Here is a 26104-nt window from a genome sequence, read left to right as displayed (position 1 = left end):
TTTAGCACGCTACAGTAATGACTGTCTCTTCTTTTTGTAAATTTATGTCCCTTACAGTCTACCCCGTGTGCCCTGGGATCACGATGGTTTCCCATGGCAAAGAACCGGGCGGTTGTAAAGGAAATACCCGTAGATGGAATAAGCGTGTACTGACACAGGACGACTTCCGGCTGCGAACGGCTGTTAAGAACTGAGACAACTTCTTTTCGAACCGAGAAAACCGAACAAACACTTACATTTATACCAAGATATTATCTTTTGCATAATTTTCATAGAGACTAAACGCGTCATCTCTAATTATGCAAAACTATCAATTGCGTTATGTTAATAAGAAAAACTTACATTTATTTATACAAATAATTATTTTACACAAAAGTTCTTAATACCCTTAAATCATACAAAAACTTTCTACATGTTATCATTTCTTTTTGATCATAGAAATGTGAGAATTGCTGCTTCCTAAATTTTATTTATTTTATTTCTCACTCAGAATTATTTATAATAAAAAAATAATTTGAATTCATGCGATAAGTTTGAAACATACAGAATCATTAGATTTATGTGACGATGCGTTATATCGAATCATCTGGTGCAAGAATCTACTGAAAGCTCCGATTTCATAGAATCGCACTTATCGTATCACTGCGAACATCGAGATACCATCGAGGGAACGACCCGAGAGAGACGCGAGAGCTTGGACGAAACACGGTTTGACGGCAATATTTGAGATTTGTTTAGTGGGCGTTATTTCATCCGTCATCCGATCGAGTGTTGTGCTGACGTCGCGGTATTAAAAAGACGTATTTACTTTTAACCGCGAGGAGAGACCATGCACGTCGATTTGACGACAATCGAGATAAAAGACGCCTCCGCCAGCTATAATATTATTTGTGCATTTTATATGAGTATTTTTATTTTTTTATTTTTTTTTTTATGAATTCAACGAAGACGGTAGCGTGTCCGTAAATTGCGACGCGGTGTTATTCTTGAAAATTTTTGCGACGATTTATACTCGCAGCGGAATACGTTAAAAGACACCATGTTCTAGTCGTGCGGTTACGTTAGCAGTCTGCACGGTCCATGGTTTTTGCAGGAGGATATTTTTATGTGCTACGCTTCGGCACGCCATAATCGCCGGATGACTAAACGCGCAGTCGCGTGTAATTTTCGCTGAGCTGTCCCGAATTTCTCCGAGACAAAGCGGCTTCATTTAGAAACCAACGCCATTTTTTTCTCGGATTAATCGACGGGAGGAAGCGATACGCGTCGTCGTCATCGAGCCGGGCCGGCCAATTGTGCAAACAGGAAAAATGTGATCAAGAGGTTTCTATCGAATCGAAAAACAATACACGAATTAAGAAGTGATTGTGAAGCTTTCGACACGCACAAATTGTAACAACAAGAATATATGTACGAGAAAACAATTTATTATATTTTTTGGACAAAAATCACAGATTTAAAAAAATAAAAAAACTGAAAAAAGTAAACAAATAAAACAACCTGAAGATTAAAACAGAATAATGCATTCCGTTTAAATATAATGATGCCGCCGCAAAATATTAAAATAAAATTAACCACAAATTCTGCAAAAAATTATCACGCAGATATCTTGAAATTTTCCATAGAAAAAATATTTTGCCTTAAATTTTCCTTTCGTGCGATTTCAAATATCACGAGCTCGATTCGAAGATATAACTCTCATAACAGGCCGATGATCCTCACGGACGCGTAACTGGTCGACCGGACGGGCCTCCGTTTTAATTGGTGCCCACTAATTGTTAATTATCAGTGGTACCCACCCGCGGAAACCTGACGTAAGAGGCTTAAGGCCATTTACACGAGACGGGCCGAGACCCGCCTCCGCAAATGTTACCAACACCGTCGCTGATCGCCGACGCGGCGTGCGGGGGTGGCACGTCGGTTTACAACGTTATAACACACAGGGCAGGTGTGTGCATATGTAATTCCGTATGGATGCCTCCTCTGCCAGGCAGCAGCACGTGAAAAGAGACTAGAGATCCGCGGCGGTTTACATTATTTATTAGGCGTACCACCGACACGCATGCACGCCGAGAGGGAGAGAGAGAGAGAGAGAAAGAGAGAAAGAGAACGAGAGAACCAAGACAAACGGCTGCATAATCAACAATTAGCCGGCTGATATGCGCTACGTGATAGTTTTTTTAACGAACAAACGCTATCTACGTCTGCATACGTCTCACGATTAGTAAGACGCGTTTTTTCGCCTTCGGGCTCCCTTCGTGGACGCGCAACTTGTGCCGGTTAATAATTTATCACTGCGACGTTACTTCGTGATCGATACACCGAATATCACCGAATTCTGCGGCAATTCGTCGCGAAAGAAGAAAGTTCTCGTCACATCGGATACAAGTATTTTTGATCGCGCAAATATTGACATTGTTTTATCAATAATATCGGGTGCTGTTAAGCCGCAAAAAAAAAGATTGTCTCCAAAATTTACATCGCGAAAATTTGCGTCAGACAAACATAACGTCACGGAGATATGGAGCTTGTATTCGAAGCATTCTTAAAGTGCATTTACGATTCCGATTGTTGTTCGAGCGGCGCTAAATATATCGTCGAGCCAGCATAAGCCTTTATAAGCGCGTAATTATGTACTATTAATACACGAATCGTCAATGGCATCCGGCAACAGCTCTGTTACAAATTTCGGGAACAAAGGCGCGCTAGAAGAACTCGCCGATACAAGGAACAATAGTTCGCTGCGGAGACAATGAGAGCAGGCGAGCGAGCGAGCGTGAGCGGACGCGAGGAGGGTTTCCCTCTTCGACTGCTACACCGCGCGCCGAGTCACTCGGCGAGAATGCGACTCGAGTCCATGTAAAGTCACACCGCCGCAAAAGGATCAAATCCGCGGAATCGACCTCACTCGACGCGCGCGACCACCAGAGACTCCGACGCTCGACGGTTCTCCCGCACCACCGGATAGAAAATATATCGAGTGTGTGCGTCGCCGAAAGGAGGGGGAGGGCAACCGAGTCACCTCTCGAGAATGTGATTTAAGTCCGCATGAAAGACGACGTTGCGCGGAATTACAAACGGCGTGCAGTTCCGTCCGTCGATACGCCGACAGGAACGAACCCTCCTCTCCCACGCCGCGCCGCGCCGCGCCGCGCCGCGTCGAGAATACCGAACAGCCGTCTATATCCGCGCGTCCATTCAACGGAGATGTTGCCCCGGCGCGAATTGCAACGAGATAAGCTCGCATTTCTCGCGTGACTGCGAGTAGCGTAGTAATGTCAAACTTGGAGCGGGATAATTGCAATTGCGCTATTATATTATTACAACTGTTTGGTAAATTAGAGCGGGGGCTGATTAACTTCTCGGAGCAAGAGCGTATTAACTTCATTGACTGTCAAATTCACTCTATGTACAATTATATTTAAAGTAAATTATGGATGCAGTCCTGTTTGCTGAAATTTTAAACGCTCCGAATGTGCACGAGACCGCACGATATATTGATTTTCGAGAATGTGAATCGACTTGTTTAGCCGCGGAAAATGCGAGCACACGATGTAAAACCATCGTATCGTTCTTCGTATCATTCTCCGGAGAAAGAGAAAAAGAGATAGAGCGCGCAGCCCGGTTATGCGATAATTGGTCGGCGTTTTCCCGCAACTGACAATTCACTCGAAACATTTCGTAATTATAATTGCATCTTCGGTATGTTAACGAGATGGCGGGATGTATTTCCATGTTTGGGCGAACGCGGCAATATCTTCAAGGCTGCAGCGCGGCAATCGCATCAGAGGACTCCCCTTCGCGACACGCTTATTAAATAATCTAAAAGTTTACGACGCTGTAAAAATTTACGATAGGGGGTCGCAAAATATTCACGCGACCGTCTTTTGCCGTGCAAAATCTAAGAAGCACGAGTGAAAATTTAAGCTCGTCGGAACGATGCAACGGCGAGAAGCAAATCCGCATGAACGAGGCCAAGATTACCGTAATGGCGCGCTTTACGATTACAGTTATCGAGACGGTAATCTGCAAAAGCCCGACGTTAACCGCGAAAACCAGTCTTGAGGTTCTCTCTCTCTCTTTCTCTCCTCTGTCGTTCGCTAAAACCGAATCCTTCGTACCTTCCAAACGCGTCGAGCATTCCACGATATTCGGAATTAACCGATATTTAACTTCACTGCAAACTTGCAATTACCTTTTGTCTTCTAAGTTTTATTTTTGCTCCACCGCTAATGGTTTCGATTAATGGTTTAATCTTGCAAACATGCTACATGATAAAAAATTCAACATTAAAATTTTAGCGATCATAAAAGGAGAACCTAAGAGTAAAATGGAGCAGACCTCAATTTTCAATCGCCAGAACTCTTTTCGAAATGTTTTAGAAGCTCTAAGTCTTTAGAAAAGTGTCAGAATTCTATAAATTATTATCAAAGTTCTGAGGAATAAATCTCAGAGAAAGATCATTCTATTTGACATAATTATGCAATTCTTTAATCTAAAAGTATAAATTCGCAAAAGAAATTTTCTTAAACTTTTCTCGCTAAAGATGTTGAAATTATTTTAAGATATTTCATATCTTCTTATTTCGCAAGTCATAATTATTTAAATGCGACACGCAGTCATAAATCTCAACGTCGACATAAGATAAGCAGAATGCATCTACGATGCGCACAAAGATATCGCAGGCACTTTAACGAACTTGCGATTTAATTAATATAATTGTCCCGCCGACGATGCGCACCAGAGCGCTTTTACGGCCGAGAGAGAGAGAGAGAGAGAGAGAGAGAGAGAGAGAGAGAGAGAGAGAGAAAGAGAGAGAGCCGCTCCTATTTATTTGTAACTCTCGTCGTCGTAATACACCTGCAAGCATTAACTGGCGCTGTGATCAATTAATTCCCATTAATTGAGAGAGAGAGAGAGAGACAAGATACATACGCCTGATGAGTTATGATTGAATCGCGATAACGGGCTGTATCCGCTTACAGTAAATTAACCGGACGCTCCACCGCGACGATACGTCGTCCCTCTCGATTGTAGAAAGAATTTTTAATTATCTATCGACGACGAATGTCAACCTACGAACACGATCGAGAGCGCAATCAGATTCATCCCGCCGATTGATTCTCCGATTTGTTCTGAATTTTTTTTCCCCTCAACGCGGAACTTTCTAATAGCTTTCTCGATCAGAAAATCATTTCTTCCTCGAGATTACTTATCCGCGGAAAAAAAGTGAACGTAAGCTCACGTAAACGTAAGCGAAAGATAAACATGCCGAACAGGATATCGACAGGAGAGGATGAGGGGCGGAAAATTCTCGGAATTCCGCGGAAATATTCTTTCGCAGGTGGCGACGGTGGATGCGACGTTCCCCTTCGTGCGTCTTTCGTATGCAACTGTGACCACCGCCTAATACGCGGCGCAGCGGCACATACTAATTAGCTTTGCAAGCGAAACGCGCCATGAATACAACTCCACGTGGAGAGAGACAAACATTAGATACGGGAGCCACGGTGCTCGAGGCTAGGTCGAGGCTAAACCTCGAGGGGCACTTCCCGTTGCAACGACCGGGACAAAGGGCCGTTCCGCTCCCCCCCCCCCTTCCCGACCCTGCAATTTTCAAGAAGTCGCCGTTTATTTTGAGGGCACTAGAAAATTTGAAAAATTACGCTCAATTTTGTAACGGGATCTAGAGTATAGTAAAATGCGCAATTCAGGCCGAAGTCACGTACGAGTGCTAAATCAGTGCCCTTCGGGATCGAGGGTTTTTCGCCAGTAACAGATGTTCGAACTGTGTGAACGCATTGTTTACGTCGGGGTCGAGTGGCAAATTTCACGCGGACTTGCGGGGACATGAAGTGCAACAAACGCACTTGATGTCCCGCTGCAAGACACCCGTTTTGCAGCAGGATTTACGGGTAAAGGAATTCCTGAATACACACCGGACACATCTCGGACATATGCCTCGCCGGAAACTGATAGAAATTCTCGAAATTTATCGTTGACGATAATTAACGCGTCTTAGCCACCGCGTTGCTATTTGATTAATGTGCGCCGACACACGCTGTCCAATCCATAAACTATTCGCACAGTTAAACTCTGTGGCCTATTTTAGTAACTAAAAATTAAAGAATAAAAACATCTTAATAAAAAAAAAGATAAGATAATCAAGTTGCAAAAATTTTCTCGTCCATCACATTGTTCGTGACTTCATCGAGAATTCGTGCAGTGTACGCTGTCTCGTATCGCGGTGTGTGCTTTCCTCGATTCCTTTCGTGTATTTACCCCGCTTTCCTGCCCCCCGTATTGTTTCCAATAACTGGGCGACGAGCCAAGTTGCATGATCGAGCCAGTTCCGGATAGATTACTCGGGCTGGACGTCTGAAATCGGTCGGACGCAGGCGCGTTCTGCATCTGCCCAAGCTGATTCGAACTGCTCCCGTGCTGGTTGACACTGGACGTCATCAGCGAGTTGCACGAGTTGGCGCGGGAACGATTACACGCGACCTGCAGCAAGTTCGAGCCGCTCGCGAGTCGACCAGAGCTGTTTATCGGAACCTGCTGCACGCTCTCCGTGCGAACATACCGCTGGCTGACGCCGTGGGCACCACGCCGAACCTTGCACTGACTGCTCTGACCGACGGTCTTCGATTCGTGACTGGATTTCACGTCGATCCCGAAGTCGCTCAGCTTGAAGTTCTGCTGATTCATCTTGAAATCCGCGTTGTTCTTAAAACTCCGATCCATCTCGACTCCGCTCGAATTAAATTAATTTCGACGAATTATTATGTTCGGTTTTTTTTTCGCCGACGCTCAACATGCCTCGATATCGAACGCGCCTATTAAATTACCGAACAACAGGAATGTAGCGCTTTTATCGCTAATTTGTTCTTGACGTCTTAATTGTTATCCTCACAAAGTATAGAATTGCAGAATCTCATAAATCAGTCAGAAATATCCATGTGTTCGTTATTGCGCAGTCCTTGTCCTTGCTATCGTTGAATATTTTTTGACGAGCAGAATTTCTCGGCGCTAAGTGAAATGGGAGATGAAATTAATTGCAGATGGTTATCGTGGCAATACGTTTGACAATTCACCACTAATCGCGCACCGCTCACCCGCCTTGACACGGATCCGATCCGATATCGTCGCGCATAGTCCTTCCAAGCCGCGATCTTGCCGCCGCGATTCCTCGATCGACACTGCGTATTCCGACTCGGATACTTTTGAACGTCTTCCAATATTCGCGAGTCAAATTTTCACTCGGCTGGCACAATCCGATTTGGCTTGGCGATCGCGCGGATTCTGTCACCATCCAAATAGTAATCGTAGCGACGGAACGACCTTGCGTCGAGAGCGTGGCGGAGCGACGCTATTTATCACGCGACCACAGATGCTTTAGGCGACGAATGAACGTTTAGCGAAACCCGAGAACTCGCTCGCGCGAATCGCCCGATCGCAGATTGCCGCGGGAACGATCGGTAATTATTGCGGATCGAATCGGCGGAACGTTTCGTTGCACTCTTTAGTTCGCGAATACCGCCACCGCGATAATCGTTAATCACCAGTGAAAGTTGCGGCGCGAAACGCTCGAGTTTCGCGGTGGAAAAATCGCCTTTGATTTCGCGCCTCGAAAAACGCTCCGAAGACGGAGTTCTCGGCGATTCGATGAAGCGAGAGAACTCATCGTTGAACGGCGATATTGCTACCGCTGACACGTTCAATACTGTGACAGTCGCCGATAACGCGGCTATATTTATAAAACAAATCACACTTATATTCACAGCGTTGGACATAAAAATCTTTAATTAAATTTCTGTGTAAATGGAGCGAGGGCGTCATTAAAATCGAGCGTCATTGAATCGCGACGCGACACAAAGAAATTATTTTTACAAAACGCACCGGCCATGTTTACACGCGCGCGCACACACACACACACACACACACACACACACACGGCTTCGCCGACACTTTCACGGGCCACTACCGTAATACGCGAACTCGCATCGACACGAACGCAATTGCATCACGCAGTGTCATGCACGACTCTTTGCCACAAACACACAACGATTCGCGGTGCAGCGTCCTCTCATCCGATCGGCCCGTCGCACCGCTCGCACATCGTAGATGTTTCTACTAGCCACGCGGAATATCCACAAATAGCGATTACCATGTTACACGCACGCGAAATGTCCCGGCGGCGGAAACAATCGACAGAGAGAGAGAGAGAGAAAAACAGAGGGCGAGAAAGAGGATTAGAAGGCAACGGCCAGCTGGTTAGCCAGTAGAGAGACGACTGGTTTTGTGTTACGCGACTCATAGGCTACACGCCACGGCACGGAGGAGGCTGGGGTCCAGCACACCCCTCCACCAGACGATACACAGAGCAAGTGTGCTTGTCCCCCCTGCGGTACGCACGTAGAAGTCCCTCACACGTGTGTGCGTGCTCGTACCGATGCACTCTCGCTTCGTTGTACACCGCGCGCTTCTCTTTCTCTCCCGCTTCTCTCGCAGCACGACACGGCGGAAAGGAGACGGAGAAGTTTGCAATCTTGTTTCGCGCGTATGCACTCCGCCGCAGACGGACTGCAAGCGTTGCACTCGGCGTGAGAGTCGAATAACGTCTGCGCGCGTAAAAGTCGTGGGAATTAAGATCGGGACGTCGTGGCGGAAGCGATACATGTGCATTGTCGAGCAATGACGCTATATATATATATATGATTTATTTTTTTTTTCTTGCATTTCAAACGATTGCGCTGTTAGAACATTTTTGCATTCTCGATATAAATTCCAGAGTGATTTTGCAATATTTCTGATGTTAATTAAATTACGGGATTTAAGCGGCTATTGTTTCGATAGTTTTCGATATAAACTAAACTCGTGCGCTTTCGCGATTGGTACAGATCGAAACCGCAAAAGAGCTTGTAATGTTCCAGATAACGTCTAATTATGTACAGCGCAACGTTCACTCGATAATAATGTAGATCATAGAAGAGCGCGAACGGAATCGGATATTGATTCGAGGGGGCGAGCGTTGTTTACAACGGTGCCTATCTGCCCCTCGTTTCACGGCGGATCATTAATCGTGAATCGGCGCGATATCTTAATCGCCTATTACTTTCCGCTTTTTTACAAGAGGTCAAATACCTCGGCGGGGCATCGGGCACTATTTCCAAATGCCCATCAACCGTGTTGCGATACTATCGCGATATATAAGCCGGCATTCTCTCGCTGAGATTTACGAAATATTTAAATTCTTAATTATCCGCCTTATCGGCAAGCAGAAAAATTTGCCCATCCCTTCTATGTTGCGCCAAGCGTTGAAAGATAATTTCTCAGCGCTAAAATGTTCTTCTTTCCGCTGCGAATTCCATACGAAATGTCTGCAAAACAACGAATAAAAATAAAATCTGTTAATCCTAAATTTAGCAAATCGGAGAAACCTAAAACTTTGCATTAAAATAAAGAAGAAAAAGAATTGTACTAAAATAATGTCAAACATTTAGAAAAGAGCCGCTCGTCAAAGTGAATTCTGTCTGAGAAAAAAGATTCCCGGCTAGCTTTAAGATTAGCTTTGAGACTAATTCGCTGTAAGAGCTGATAGAAGAGGGAGTCAGCGCACTACAACTATTGTAAGCCACGTACGTACAATTGCGCTCGACTCTCTCGAAGCTTCCAAGATGTAGTTGTATCCCGCTGCACTGCGCCGCTGCATCTCTCTTCTCTCTCTTTCTAACCAATGCTCGTTGCGCACCGTTGCGGGAATACAGAAATAGTTTATCCGCGGAGGGATTTCAGAAGAGGAGGTCGGAAAGAGAGAGAGAGAGAGAGAGAGAGAGAGAGAGAGAGAGAGAGAGAGAGAGAGAGGGAGAGAGAGAGAAAGAGAAACGACAGCAGGAGAAAGAGGAAGAAGAGAAACGACAGAAAATACGAGCGAGAGTTACGAGTTACAGCGGAAAACGGTGGATTATGTGTGTTTAACCCTCCCTGCCCTCCTTCCGCCGCTCCTCTTCCCCTACGCCTACGTTCGTCGTCGCGCAAACGCGCTTCCGAAAGCCCCCGAGTTATGTTTGAGCACGAAAAGTAAACTTCGACTTCGTGGCGACGTGAGGCGCTTTGTGAGGATTAGGTGGCCGCCACCGGGTGAATCGATTCCTTTGTTCTGACTTCCGCGCGCCGCGGAATCGATTCTCCGACAGAATATCTGCCGCTGCATCGGCGGCACCGTCAAGGTCCGACGGACCTTCGGCTCGCTCTTTCGTGCGTGCAAACGTTTAAGGAGCCTGGGAATCGCGAGAGGAGAAAAGAGCGAGGTCGATTTTTCGTAAACAATGCCGCGTAATTCGAGGCGATGACTGAGGAGGTCGGTTTTAAATGCGATCGTAAACTTGACGAACGCGTGCATTTTTAATCATCAATTATTCATTAATTACACGAAGCTTGAAGATATTTCACGTTGGAATATTTTTTTTTCCTCATTCGTCTCGATCGAGATTCTCTGAAGATTTCGACACATGACGCGAGGCACAATGTAAAAATAACTCAACATCCGAGAAAAGATCGAGATGCAATAATCCCGAAGTATTCATTGTTTCAGGAATCGCGCGGGGGCGTCTAAGGCTTCGCGAGAATTCTTGCCGGGCTGAAAAAGACGCGAATGCAATTATACGGACGTCCGGAGTTTCTCCGCAATGCCGGAGACGCGACTCCGGTCGCCGCAGCTGAGCTTCTCGGCGACGCAAAGTGGAAACAGGGAGGTAAACTCGAGGAAAAACTAGCCTGGCTCGACGTGCAACAGGTAGGGAAGCCCACGGCGGAGGCTCGGTGCACGTCCGAACACGAGCAAGCTGCGAACATCGCGAGTGCGGCGACGGATCAGTGACGATGATCGACGAAATCGCTTCTGAATTTCAGTCAAGGTGAGCAGTGTAGAAGAATCTGTGGTCGATTGCAACAAGAAGCAATTCTGATAACTGTAATAATAATCATCGCGTCACGATATTCCTCTTCCATGCAAATTTTCAATAAAAACGTTACAGTAATTATAGAAAAAATAATTGGGAAATTCAAAATACCTATATGCTGTGATTGTCATTTTTCGAAGAATCATAGATTTCAAATCACGACTGTCTGTATAATTCGCGTGTATATCACTGAAATATATGCGCATAAAATTCAAGCCGCATAATGTGCAGAACTAAACGCCGCATTTTACGGTTCAATGACATAATGGGTATCGCGCTTACTACCTTTTCCTCTATAATGGAGATACTAATCGCGCAATCGGTGCGGTAACGCGTACAGGTAACGAGTAGGTGGTCCACCGTCGATCCCGATCAGATCGCGAGGCGAAGCGCGGTAGCAAATCGGGCAACGAGGCGAGCGAGCGAGCGAGCGAGCGAGCGAGTGAGCGATACAGAACTCGGCGCGCTCGATCAATGCGCGCGCGCCTGGCCGGTTGCACAACGAAACTGGTAACCGCGCGCGGTCCGCGAAGTGCCTAATCGCACACCTTCACCTAGATATCTCGATGCTTGTGCGACGACGACGACATGTCCTTTCGAATCGAGTTGCGACGATAATAATTCAACCGCTCGGCCGACAGGTTGATCTTTTTTTTTTTTTGTTTTGCCCGCCGCGAATTGTGATAACAAAGAAGCTGAAACCGCCCCGAGGTGGTTCCCGATATAAATCCTAGATGAAATATTGCGCGAATTGCACAACGCTCGGCGTGTCGACAATGTTTCAACTCTTTGAGGCGCGCGTGGTGTGCATTTACTTTACTTATTCATGCGTAGTCCGCTAATTGCGAAGTGGAAAGTTAGAAAATATCCGCGCCACAGATGTGAAAAGAATTCGATACATAATCTCGAAATAAACAAGTTGTTAAATCTGAGAGATCAATAATGAAATAATGAAACGCTCAACTTATGAACTTTCTCTTTCACAATTAAAACGCACGGTACGTTCCTTCGCGAATCTCGTCCAGTTTTGATCGCAATCGACCACGTTGAAACGGCACGGATCGGGATACGAGTTTGTAGATCCGCGATCGCGCGGAATTAGCGCGAGAGCGGTACAAGATCGGCTGACATTTACGATCGGATAAAATCTCGATTCATTCGAGGCGGGCATGAATTTATATTGCGAACGCGCCTAGCGGAAAAAGAGAGCAGAGAGCAGTTCGTGAAAAAAAGCGGCTCTCTCTCTCTCTCTCTCTCTCTCTCTCTCTCTCTCTCTCTCTCTCTGTCTCTTTCTCTTTTCCTCCCTGACGGTTCAAAGACCGCCTAAGCGTATGCGACTCGTCCCTGCATGATTATGGTTCCATTCATGTGCGACCAGTTCGGTTCGGTTTCTTCTCTGTACCGATTTCAATCTTAGCCGTCGCGTGCGTTACACATAGGCGCAGCGTAACGTATAGCCGTCATCGTCGTCATCGAATCGCCAATGCAGTTCTGTTCGAAACGGCGAGAACGTTCACTTTTAACAAACCGGACTACACCACGCGAAATGATCGAGCGTAGAGATCGCATTGTGAAACCGACGTCTCTCTCTCTTTCTCTCTCTTGAGAAAATCTCTCGCGAAACGATCCGCGCGATGGATCGTACAACGCAAAATTCGACGAAGAAGCGTTACGTAAGGATCTTGCAGTTGTAGCGTCTTCATCTTCCAATACATTTATATATAATAAATTTTACTGCGCATAAAGTCTTCTTATTCTCTCTCGTTCTCTTTAACACTTTAAAAGTTTTTATCTCGGTAAAAATTTAATTGACTTAATTGCACCGAGATTAATTATCCGTCAGAAAGAGAAAAAGCGATTAAACGGCGAAAGGGCGTGTTCGTAACGACACACGCATTTTCTATCAGTACTGTACCGGTTTTAAAGGACTGGCCTGGCGAAGGAGACGGTCGCAGCGGAGGAGCGGATCGCACACGCATGCGAGTCAGGTACGGAACGTGTCCGTGGGTAGTGTGGCGACGGTGAAGGTGCGCGAGAGAGGAACGGTCGACTAGAGGAGGAAAAGAAAGAGAGAGAACAAGGGGGAACGAGAGGGAGAGAAAGAGAGAGGTGGACTAACCACTGAAGAGTAAACTAGCCAGACTGCCTGCCGCCGACACAACGCAATGCAACGCGCTGGAAAGAGAAAGGAGCAAAAGAGAAAGAGAGAAAGAGATATATATATATATATATATATATATATATGAAGCGAGAGAACGAGGAGAGGAGGACGAAATTGATAGCTTGGATCGAACAAGCAAGCGAGTAGGACGAGGACGACATTGTCCAAGAGATACTACGCGTTGACGCAGTGGACGTTCTTTCCCGGTAGAGAATGCACCGTCGCGGTGTGCTCGGGCTTGTCTGCGATTTTTGTATCTAATGTAATAATACCGGGAAGGAGACCCGAGAACCAACCAGACGGCCTGTCGCCGACGACGGCGAGAGAGAGAGAGAGAGAGAGAGAGAGAGAGAGAGAGAGAGAGAGAGAAGCGAAGATGGAAGATAAGGACAAAGACAAGAGAAAAACTGATAGGCAAGTTCTTGGGATGAAGCAAGATCCGAGGAAACTTGTCTTTCATTGGTGCTCAGTGAACGCACTGCATTTATTAACGCAATACTTTTTTTGTCAGCGATGTGTTTAGCTAAACAGATCTTAAGATCGCTATCGATCGTCGAAGCGAAGGGTTAATCGCTGAGAAGCAAACTGGGACAGACCGCCTGTCGCTTTGGCGGCGTTCGTGTGCCAACGAGACAAAAAAAGATCGGCAGACAGAAATAAAACAGCAACGGTGACATAAAAAGCAGCCTTTTACTTCGGAAATGATCATTTTTGGAAATGTATCGCACACCTGCAATTAGATCGTTAACAATCGTACGCTTTATCTAACCCTCGCAATCCCGTCATTGAATATTTCGCGATTTTATGGGCGCGCGTAATTAAAATCAAGGCTCTCCCACCCATCTGCCATGTCTTGATGCAACAAATAATTCATTGTGTACCAGTTGCATAAAATAAACATGTTATTTACCGCAAATTTCACGCGCGTTGAACATTGCGTTTGACGTACCTCGCGTGAACAGTTCGCCGCATTTTCGACGGGAGCACAACAGCGCGGCGCCTAACGCGCCCCTTTGCTACCCCGCCGCGTATTACGCGACCATTAATTATTAATTTTCAGTAATCATTAATTTGTTTAATGAAACGCAATCTATTATTTGCGCATTAAAATGGGATGTTTACCAATTTCAGCGCAAGAGATGTCTCATTATTTCGAATCGTTCGTTCCGATACCGCAAAACATAAAATCCTAATTCGTGATTAATTCCAATTGTAAGACCGACCGGTTTCGGCAGATCCCGTATAGCAACAATCGCGCGACGAACAACTGATTGGCAGTATTCCGGGTTCGGTACTAGATGCGATCTATTCGAGAACCAAATAGTTTTAGACCGCAGAAAAAATAGCATTCGCTGCAATTCGGTTCAACGTTCCACGTGAATTTCACCGACATTGATTTCGCCGCCGATCCTATCTGTCGCGAACGAAACGTGACAGAAACAAAGGCTCTACAATGCAGATAAGCGCTCTGTCCGGAATTACAACGCTTAGATTCTCAACCGATCTCTCGAACAGTCTCCTGATACCGTTAGATCATCGATTCGGAGCGCTATTGACCGGCAAATTAATTCGGCTTTCATACAGGAACAAAAAAGACAATAAGCTTTGTATGAAAGAATAATAGGTCTCTATTATTTACCCCTATCATTTATAATTAACGGAAAATTTGCGAAAGCAAAGATTATTAAAAAATATAAAAAGGAAATGTTGGCGCTCGTGATATTCATCGCAATCGATACGGAAAATCGCTCACTATATTATCGTAACGTTGCGCGACGCAAATAAATTCCACGGCACATTGGTATGCATATTACATATATATTACTTGGCGTCATAAATGTGGGAGCCGCTTGTAAAACTTGGTGACTTTCTCGACGACAGCGACGAATCTCGTGATTTCCCGGCGAAATTTACAGGTCGTTCCACGAGACGCGGTCGAAGATTAATGGGCCGGCTAGGTAAACACATAAAATGGCTGCATATTACAGTTGTATAAAGAAACGGCATAAACACAAATGACAAATATTTCCGCGCCCGCGCCCGTGCGGAAAACAACGAGCGTTTGTTGGGTAGGCGCGCTCTTAGAAAGTTGAATGAATTAAGCACGCCCGGTGCTTATGATTGCGCCTACCCACGTGTTCACGCTGCTCATGTTAGCGAAAAAAATTGAGCGAGGGACTCACGTGAATACGGTTATCGTTCACGATTCTTGCACAGAGACGCTCGTGACTTTTGTTCATCAATGTTGAACTTACCTGAAACAAAAAAGACAAAATAAACGATTAAAATTAATTGCGACAGAAATAATACATTTTTTAAATCAATTTTCACTTAATATCAAATGTCATCCAGTTTATATCAATTTTGCAAATTATAAGAAAGTATCAGAATTCATCGTCTAAAAATGTATTCTTATAAGTTTTAGAGATTATAGAAGATAAGTCATAACGCAAGAATAAAAAGACAGGATTATGCGAAATATTGGCGGAACTAATCGTCTATCGAAGAAGCCGATTAGTCAAGACGCTTCCGGCAACCGGAAATGGCAACGCGAAGCCATTTATGCGAGGAATTGCCGTGATAGTCTCCAGAGAACGGACTTCACTATTGGAGACTTCACGAAGTAACAAAGAGGATAGAAACAGAATGCGTCGCCCTTTCTTCGCCAAGGCCACACATGACTCGATCGCATGCTCAACATCCGAATAATGGCTTATTTAAACGGGACGATTTTTTTACCATCCAAATATTAAAATAGTTAAAATTAAGAAACAATTAATTAATTTTTTTTCATTTTTTCATTTATTTTCTTATAAATATAAAATACGCCAGAATAAAATAGCTCCAGTAATGTTAAGATAAAATTGATGATATCATTAATACTTTTCCATAAATATCATTAAATGGTTCTCTCATTTTTCAATCATTAGAATTGCTCTGACTTGTGTGAACTGATCGAATGCGATATTGTTTAAAACGCGACCGGTGTAAATGAGCCTTAACTACGGCGCATCGGACGACTCATGACGGCGAGTTTTTCCGAAACAGGACAACGCGACAGGCCATTTTTGCCCTCTCAAGAGCCGGCCCCTGTATGGCATTCGCGAGGAAAAAGAGCGCGAACATCTTTCGTACTCTGAAAGATTCATTAGGCACACGGCGAACAACTTCTGCCGAGAGACAGAATCGTCGCGTCCGAACTTGGAAGAGTCGAGAACGCACTTTTTACGCTCGATGCCCTGGAACGAGAACAATCAATGTCATACCCGCGACACAGAGGCAGAAGGAAGGAAACGCTAGTCTCCGCGACTATATAAAAGTCTGCAGGAAAACCTTCGTCCTGTTGAAATGAAAACATCGAACGTCTGCGAAAGGACATTGATAACTCTCTTCGTTAATGTAAATTTTGTAAGGCCAACTAGCTCCCACACATATCCCCCCCCCCCCCCCCGATGCTAGATCCGCATGTCTACGGTCGCTTTTGTATATTTTATCATCATGTCGCAGCGCGGATATGTAAGCAAACGTACAAGCATGTCAGAAACTATGAAACATCTTCGAAATATATCGCGCATTACGCGCACGGGCATCGCATCAATTTTAATCCATTTCCAAATTCTCACTTGACGTCCCGCGAGAAAAAAATTTACCCAACAGATTTCGAAGAATTGCAATGTTCATTGAAAGTTAAACTACATTGACGACGAACTTCCGTGACGTGCCACTTTAAAGCGGCGACTGATTGTCGCGCGACCGGAAACCTCCCACGCAATGAATGACGCAAAAGTCTACGCGGCCGGCTTCGATAACAAGAATGTAAGGGAAAAAAAGAAAGAGAAGCGCGGGATGAAAGAGGGAAAGCAGGAGGTGAACGAGGAGGAAGAGAATGGAGGGGCGAGGGCAGTTTGCGGCGATAACGAACAGAACGTCGATTCAACGACACTCGTAAAGCCGGACATTTAACGACGGCGATTTAACTGTCGCTGCGCGCGGCGCGCATACAATGTGCTCTAGCCGGTCGCCGCGGTCCCCGCTTGCCCCGCTCTAGCTGCGGCACAATAATAATTATGGCTCCGGCTACGATTGTTTATGGAGGCGGCAGTTAAATTACCGCCGGTTGACGTTACACGGACATTTCGGCGACTGCTTTCCCTCGCTGTAATCGTTATTTAACAGTAGTTGCCACCGTTCCTCCCGCCCTCCCCCTCTCGTGTCGCTAAATCCAGCTTCACATCTCGAATTAAGTACCGCAACTCGCGCTTGTTATCAAATACACGATATAAAACGCGACATTTTGCGCATAAAGTCACTCGCGGCGACAGCGAATCTGCCCGAGTTTCGGAGGCACATTCGACGGGAATCGTAGATGTAAAGCGAAGACAAATCTTGCGAAATGGATAGTGTATTTAGTTAGATTAATAACGTCGAATCTCACTGCAACTTCCGCGAATTTCTGCGGCGGTGTCTTTACCGCGAAGTCTCGCCTGCAGATATATGACTCTCTTGCTGACGGATTGACGTCACCCTTGGTCCACGCCGCGTTTCTATCGCCTGTGCTTTTTCGTTATCACGATGTACGAGCTCGGATGAGACCCGTGGGCTTCGGTGTACGAGCGAGATAAGTCCGTAATCTATAAAGTTTATTTTAGATGTGACTTCATGCGCTTACGTTGCAAATTCAAAACTTTATCTATTTTTGCGTTAAAAAGTCAAGAAAAGTCAAGAAAAGTCGAGAAAAATTGAGTTTTATTTGTCTCTGATAAATCGAACTCTTAACATGCAATATGAATAAACTATAATTATCATCACGCTAATTGCCCAAATTGACAGATATATAAGAATGTCTCGAGAAATAATTCACGTCAATTTATGGGAAAACCGACGATTCTTAAATAATCGATAACCCGACGAATAATTCATTGCTACGAATAATTTAGCACCGCGGACGATTAGAATTTCCAAAACATCCGGAAGTTATTATTCAATGTGCCGGGACACGCGCGTTCCTATCGATTTATCATCAGGATGATCGTAAGCTTGTGGCGGTAAGGTGCTCGCGGGTTCTACGTAGATGACACGCAAACAATCCTTGACAGCCGTCACTTGACACCAACGTCAAGTGTTTAATGCAAACGCATAGTCATCAGGTAGATATCTTGTGTCTATCCAGTTACGTGTGCAAATCCGACGCGGGAATAACATATCCCTATTGTTTTGGAGAAGCAAAATTAAGCAATAACACATTGATCCTGAACGCGTCGAGGTATCTCCTGTGTAAAATACCCTTCTGCTTTCCATTACACGAATTAATAAAATCCACTTTATATCCCGAAGACAAACATATATTTAAACTTTTATTACGACCACTTATTCAAATCGTATCGAGTGGTCGGCAAATTTAGAGGAAACGGAAAAAACTTGTGCTCGCCCCCAGCATACGTTAATTCGATTGGCCGCGAGCTTCCGTGTAATTCGGAACAATTCATAAATTTATTGCGACAGACAACATACAGATCCCTCTCTCGACTTCCCTTCCTCGCATACCCTCTCTTGTTTCTCGTTTCGTTTAACCCCCCTCTGGGTGACCCCACGATACTCATCCTCGCTCCGCAGGCGGGGTTGGATCGCCGGGTCGAGTGGCTGGAGAGAGAAAACGAGAATGGCAGAGGGTGAAGAGGGAAACTGTACCAACTTAGACACATTAAAAATTTAATAACTCGGCTCTCGCTCGGTCGGTTGGTTGGTAAAGTAGGTAGCTATTCGTCGAGCAGAGAAAGAGGAAGAGAATCCCTTTAAATCCAGAAGCCCGCTGCGATACTCCAGCGACGCTCAATGCGTCTTGCACATTTTTCAAAATTAACGCAGGATGTACAATCTCGAAAAGTTGACCGAATATTACAACCAGAAAAAAAAGTAATTATATCAGAGCGTTAAATTACATTAGATACATCGAGTTGTAGAAATAATCGTACGATAAAATAACTTGTGTATCTTATAAATACAATGAGATAATTTTGTTCGAGATAAGTATATAAATTAAAAAATATAATTATAGATGAAATAATTACTTGCCACTAGTCTCTGCATGTTTGGAATATGCTCGGACAGTAGCTCGAGAACTTTCGCTACAAACTGAGAGACACTGACGAGTATATCGTCGAATTATGGCCATCTTTGTCCTGTAACCGTATCGCCGTATCATTCATCTCCTTTTTACTCGCGGCAACCGTACTGTCGGGTCCTCTCGTTCCGTTGTTCGCTTAACAACAGTAAAGCCATCTTCATTTCGCGATTTAACTCGCCCTCACCCTCTTTTCCCGCTCTCTATACAGGGCGTTCTGTCGTAACTCGATTTCCGCAATATTCACAACAAATGGATATGTCGTAAAAAAAAAAAAATGTCGTCGGAAATCATTTCCGGCGTATGATATACGCGCAGCTATTTCGAAATAAGCTTTCCCATTATTCTTGCAATTGTAAAAGTGCTTAAGCAAAAACAAATCTCGTCGCCAGTATAAGTGAACGCCGAAAACTCCCCGTCGCCGTTATCTTTCATTTCAGTCGCAACTTGTATTAAACTATAATCAACTTCTATTAAATTCAATCTATTCGCTTCGAGTATCCGATTAATTTCCGATTAATTCTGGAACACCCGGTAGCCCGGCGACTTTGGCCTTCTTCAATATGACTAAAACTTCTCTCACGAACGTTCTCCGGCCACCCCCTCACACCCCCGTTCTCTTCTCTCTCCTCTTCACGGCAGTCGTGCTACGAAACTGCCATAAATTCGTCTCCTTGTTGATCTTCGGGAGTTTTACGGCTCCGTATGTCGGGTGTACCAATAAACGGAAACCTCGCCGCCGCGCGTTTGTCGTCCGGATCAAACTGTCGAAGACCTCGGAGTCCTCGGATCGCCTTACATTTACAACCCAAACGCCGACATCCGGAGAAGATCGCATTCCTTTTTCGTTCCTCTAACGCGATCCTCGATGCGATAATTGCTTACATCGTCAAAAAATTATCCATTCGAGTTGAAATTCAAACTTGATTTTTATTATGCGAATAATAACTGTCGTTAAAATCTGTTTCCGTTTGCAACAAATTCGACCCTAATTTCTGTGAATTTTATTAACGCGAGATTCGCAACACGTGAGAAGCTGCGAGTGACACGTTTTTCCGTTATTATTAATCGCGCAACAGCGAGATAGCGGCCGATTAAATTCGCCGGTAGAATAATTACCGCGGATGCGACCGATTCGATTAAATCATCGAGCCGGGAATTTAAATATCACGCGGGGAGACTATGAATTCGTCACTCGGCTAAGATAACGACCTCGTCGATTCGTGAATTCTCGCGCGTATATCAGTGTCAAATCTGGACGGATCGTCGCGCAATCACCGCACAAGCGCGCTGATAACGGTGCGCGCTCGAAAACGGCTATGCATTTCGGATTATGCAACCAGTTAATTTTCCACGCTGATTAAATCGCAACCGTCGCGTGTCATCGTTCCGTTGTTCATCCGGATGAGCGTCGACGATAATGTCACCGAATGAATTTGTTCGAACAGCAACGTACCCGCCGCGCGGTATCGCGAGCACGATCCAAAATTTTGCAATTTGCGATTATTTTGCGATTTTAATAAATTTCGCTCCCGCCCGCCGAATGTTATTTTTCAATAATATTCCCAAATTTGTACAATGCAATGTAACATTTAATGCAATGTAACATGCACTTTGATATAAATTTTATCCGACATATAAGAAATTACTCGTCCAATAAAATGTGCAGAATTTTCAATAATTAATAACTAATTAAAATTAATTAATAATTTTAATAAATCGGATTTAGGTCAAAACTGTCTGTACACTCTGGCCCGAAAGTTCACTCGATACCAAGCGCCAGAGCGTAGACGAGAAAGCCAGGACACTTCTCGCGCCTGGCTTCGTAGCCGGCTCTCGAAACGGCAACCGTTTCTACGTGTCGTTACACGCGCGAGGGGTCAGAGTCGCGCGTGTATTCCGCTCTACTAGCGTGTTCGTGGACGATTCGCAGAGGGTGAGAGGAAAGCGTTACGGCGGGAGCGGAGGAAGGGGGTGAAGGGCGGAGGGTGCCAGCTAGAGGCATTATAGCACTGCTACAAATCATAGGGCAGACCCCCCGCTCGGGGTGAGCGCGTGTTCTGCACGCATTTACTTGTGCCTGTGTGTATGTACGCGTGCGTGTAGGAGGTCGGTAGGGTCGGCTGACAGTGGGACGTTACACGCTCGGTGTACTGTACACTCCGTGGATACGGGCAAGGGTGGATTCGCCCCCGAAAACTGCCGCCCCTGCCGAAGGTCCACGGCGCCCTCGGAATTGGAGTACGCGTCGTTACCGCTTCCCCTTTTTCAACCCCCTCGTCCCTCGCTTTCTTTCGGAGTTGATGTCCGCCCCGCTGCGTCCCCCCTTTTTCACCGATCTTTTCTGCGTGTCCGTCAATGCGGAGATGTTAATTAAAAACACAGTAAAACAGTGAATTCGGGGGGGACTACACTGTGCAATCGATACGATTCGAGTTGAATGATCTCACTTTTTTCCCCAAATGTATGTATATTAATATCTTCACATCAATTCGTTTATCGATTTCGGATAATAATGTAATTTCTTGTATTAAAATTAATCGCGAATTATTCTATGCAAATGTTTGTTAAAAATATTGCATCTTTAATTTGATTCGTTATAAACTTGATCGACAAGCAAAATTAATTAACTTTTTCGTTCACTTTTTATCAAGCCAATTATGCGAAAGATTTTCTCTTTTTAAATTTTTAATAAAAAAATAATTATTATTACTTCCTTTACATTGTGACATAAAATTTAAAACGTTTAGCAATAATGATAATTCTCGTCGTTTACCCTTCGACTGTAAAGAACCGTATTGTGGATATGCTTCATCGGGAAGTCGGTACCACCCCCGAGATACATAGGGTAGATAAAGAACGAAAGCCTGCAAAGGCGAGGAAGAAGCGCGGGGGTGCATAGAGAATTAAAGCGTTTCAATTATTTGATCGGTCGATAGAATTATACGCGTCGAAGCGGATTTAGATTGAAACAGGACGGAGGCGGGCGCGGAGAGGGTAGTAGAAAGAGCGCGAAAAAAAGCTTTTCCTTCGAGAGGGGAACGGGATACAAAGCCGATCAAGGCGACCCACGCCGCACCCCCCGGAGCATTATACACGGTGTCGGAAATTGCCTTGCTCGTCCCATCGTTTCATTGTTATCCGACAATTCTTTCGGTACCGATCATTTTTCTTAGTTCGTTAGGTTTTTCCGTCCGATACGGAATGGCGCGCGCGCTTCTAAGAAAGTGACCAAGTATGTAATAAATAACCCTTCAGTGAAAATGATGTATAGTTTCTTCCGTGAAAAATGCTATCGCGTATGTTTGCCGGAGAGCGCCAAGACATTTCGAAAAATACAATCGCAAAAAAATATGAAGAATGTTTCCTCGTTCGCGATGTGACCTCCGTTCGCTGCGAGGAGGAAGAAATCGGAGAAGAAGACGAAGACGCGGAGAGGAGCGCGAGATTAAAATGTGTCTGGCGCAACTATACTTCATTCGCCGCGCGCGCAACTTTTATTTTCGTTGCTCGTTAACTCGCGGCTCGCTCATTCATAAATTAACAAGTTCGAGGAAACATCGTAGAGAAAAGGGTAGAGCAGCCGTGCGGATTACGGGGCGACGGGGGCTGACAAAAGCAAAACCGGGTTTTCGAGCTAATTAGAAGACCAGTGCCGACTCTCAGTAATTAATGGCTATTTCGCTATCGTCGAATGCGCGCAAGACGCTTTTTCGACGAGGAAACTCTGCGCGCGAGGAGCAATAATGTTCAAAACAATGACAATATTCGCGGAAAGCGCGTGCGCGCATACTGAAAAGCGTCATTTTAACAATCGCCGATGAACAAAACGTTCGACTGAATTGATTTGTCTACAAACATCGACTTCCAAAATATTCAAGTGCAATATTTCAATATAAATCCACCGTAAGACATAAATACGATACGGCCAAATTAATGAAAATTTATCTCGGACCGGAGAATTTATTTCGAACCGGTATGATCTCAGACCAATGAATACAGACTTAAATTACGAGGTCCGTAAATAATCCACGGATTTATTTGCGGAAATGGAAGCACGATGCAATTGAAGCAAAATACATCATATCAGCTATATAATATCGAAAATTGTGCTCGCTGAAAATTATGCCGGTTCCAATCGCTAAGATGAGACAGGACGAGGTAAGGCGAAGTCGTTCGTGTAGCGTAAAGTGTATTAAAGGCGAGGTATAAAAGTTCAGCGACGCGCGAATTTACGAGACGCGTGCGGGCGCGAGATAAATATCTTACGGCTCGGTACTCCTCGCCATCTTTTGACCCTCGCAGCAGACTGGTTAACGGCTGGCATATTCACACACATTCGCGCGAGCAAGCGATTAAGCTCAGAAGCGCCGAGCCGGCGATGGCCGGTATGCAGAAGAAGACGACGTTAAACTTATAACTCAGCTAGACTTATTCGCTGCGATTACACGACGAGTTAAAGAAAAATAGAAAAATCACGCGGTTGATGGCGTTTTATAGTTTAAAACGACGCGAACAATTTTACGGTTAGTGAGCATTATTGGATAACGCGCGCGCGAGAGAGAGTTACAGTACACTATATAGCGTTCGCATCATTAGCCGGAATATAGATCACAGCGGTAATTAGCCGAGCTATAGCGCGCAGTAATTTTATATCTGCGATCATTCTAGATAATTTTACGCTTTTATGAGCGATAGCGCTTCGTATTACCTGCCGCTGTAAAATATAGATAAATGATGATTGTTTTCCGCGGAGGAACGAGCTAATCGCGCGATCGGGAATCGAGAACTCGATCGGAATTTGTACAAATACCATTTTTTAATCTGTGCTTTTTAATACTGTTCACTATCTTCAGAATTTTAGGATAGATTCTATAATTTATCATTTGCAAAAAATAAGTGTTTCACACTTCGCCGTACGCTTTTTCTCGAATGACCTCATTAAACACGAAAATCACCGACGATGTAAGGATACTCTTTTTTTTTATCTCGATTTCGCGGAAAAATTTTTTGCATAATGCAAAAATATTTCTTTCGCCGCGGTTTACACAGAGAGCGTGTAATCTCTGCTTGCACCTGTGCGTGTCGAGCACGCGTCTCCTCTCGCGAAGCGCCACGAACAACATGTTGTCCACGTGTATACGTGGCGAGCGAGAAGAGAGCAAAGAGAGAAAAACGGGAAAGGAGAGCGAGGATGAGGGGAGACGAGAGACGGAGGGGAGAGAGAACCCGTTACCTCAAATTACACGGCTCGGTTTATTATTTATTGTCGGCAATTTCTACTTCCACCGAGAAGGTGCATCCGACCGACGATCGAAGGATGATTTGTGCGCTGGACGCTCTCGAATCCACGCGGTCGATCAATGAGGAGGCGCGCACCGCGTGTCGATCGCTCGACGATCGCAATTTGAGTTTCTTTCTCGCGGCCGTCCGTTCCTTTCTTTTTTTTCTTTCTAGCTCGCGAAGAAACACGGAAGCGCCATGCAACGAATCTCGCGTGACAATTTTGCGGAATAAAACAATAACGTGTCCGTAACGTAAAAGATGTTGCTATATCGGGAAGGCGATAGAAATATCTGAAACGCAATGTCCCGTAAGAATGGCGTTCTATTTGACGTTCTACCGGCGAACACAATGACTCCGCGCACTCTGACTTATATTTTGTGCTTCCTGACATTTTCAAATATTCAATTACCGTGACAGGAGATATTGCGCGCCGAGCCAGCCGCAAAAACGTAATAAATCGCTCGCTCGCTCGCTCGCTCGCCGGTCGCGGTATACGCTGCTCGTGTCGAAGTGCCTACACGCATATAAATCCGTACGCACGCGTGTGTACAATACCCTCATCATCGGTATAGCCGTGTACGCACATCGATAGGTACTCACCGAGCCTGGCGAGGGTCGATCTTGGAATGCCGAGCGCGCGCTCGATAGGCAAGAATCATGCCCCAATACCAGACCGGAATCCAGCATTCAAATCGGACCGAATCGGTTTCGATGAAAATCCTCGAGACGAGGAAGTCGTTGCTCGGTCTAACGGTGAAACCGCTTAAAATGCTGCTATACTGCTTTAATACCGACGGTAATCTCGACCGCCTGAAGCTTTTTCCATTATTTAAAGATGTTTTCTGGTCAGTGATAAATCAAACATAACCGTTGTGAAAGGTGAATAAAAGCGTATAACTGCCAAAAATATAACAGATCTCGATACTGTAAATATAATAGGCAAGAATAAAAAGTCAGATTAAAAAATTAAAAATACCATGTAAAAATTATTCATACACACATTATAGCACAAACAAAAATAAGAATAAATATAATCGCACGCGATTAAAGTAAAATAGCAATAAATTAAAAGATTTGAGATCAAGATCGTATCTAAATCTAGGAATGAGGAAGAAAATATGAAATGAACCTTTTCCGGTAATTGTTCCCCATCGGGGGATCGATCGACACGCTCCGCTCGACTTTATTGCACCGTTTCCCGCACGCGATTAAATTATGCCTATGACAGCGCCTAATTTTGTTTCAGCATGTACTAATAATTAATGCGGTCGCGACGTGCGGCCGTGCTAATTCGCCCCACGTTTTTCCTCTCACTCTCGCTCTCGATATGCGTGTACGCGAAACACGGCGCGAAAGATCGATGCGCGCGCGCGCGCGAGAGCGCGCCATCCCGGCACCGTAAATAAATAAATGCTCGCCCGGGCGATTAATTAAATGATAACAAATAATAATGACGTGTGAAATTGTAGCCGCACCTGCGGCAATTGCGCAAATGTTAAGTGCGGACCGATCAATCCGGGGCACGGTGCCGCGCCGAATATTATTACCGCTTTGAACGTGACTCGCCGCTTTTCG

General features: G+C 45.0%; 1 protein-coding gene across 1 annotated transcript in view; it reads right to left on the bottom strand.

Annotated features, from left to right (window-relative positions):
• da (daughterless) overlaps positions 1–26104 on the bottom strand; it is a 110669-nt gene that overhangs the window by 23351 nt on the left and 61214 nt on the right. Inside the window, 1 exon segment of the mRNA XM_067357633.1 lies at positions 15306–15377. Coding sequence (XP_067213734.1) covers positions 15306–15377 — 72 coding nt within the window.

The sequence above is a fragment of the Linepithema humile genome, chromosome 6 (assembly GCF_040581485.1).
Source record: "Linepithema humile isolate Giens D197 chromosome 6, Lhum_UNIL_v1.0, whole genome shotgun sequence".
NCBI classification, from domain to species: Eukaryota; Metazoa; Arthropoda; class Insecta; order Hymenoptera; family Formicidae; genus Linepithema; species Linepithema humile.
Note: the sequence above shows the minus strand (reverse complement) of the source record. Positions and strands in the feature narration are given on the sequence as shown.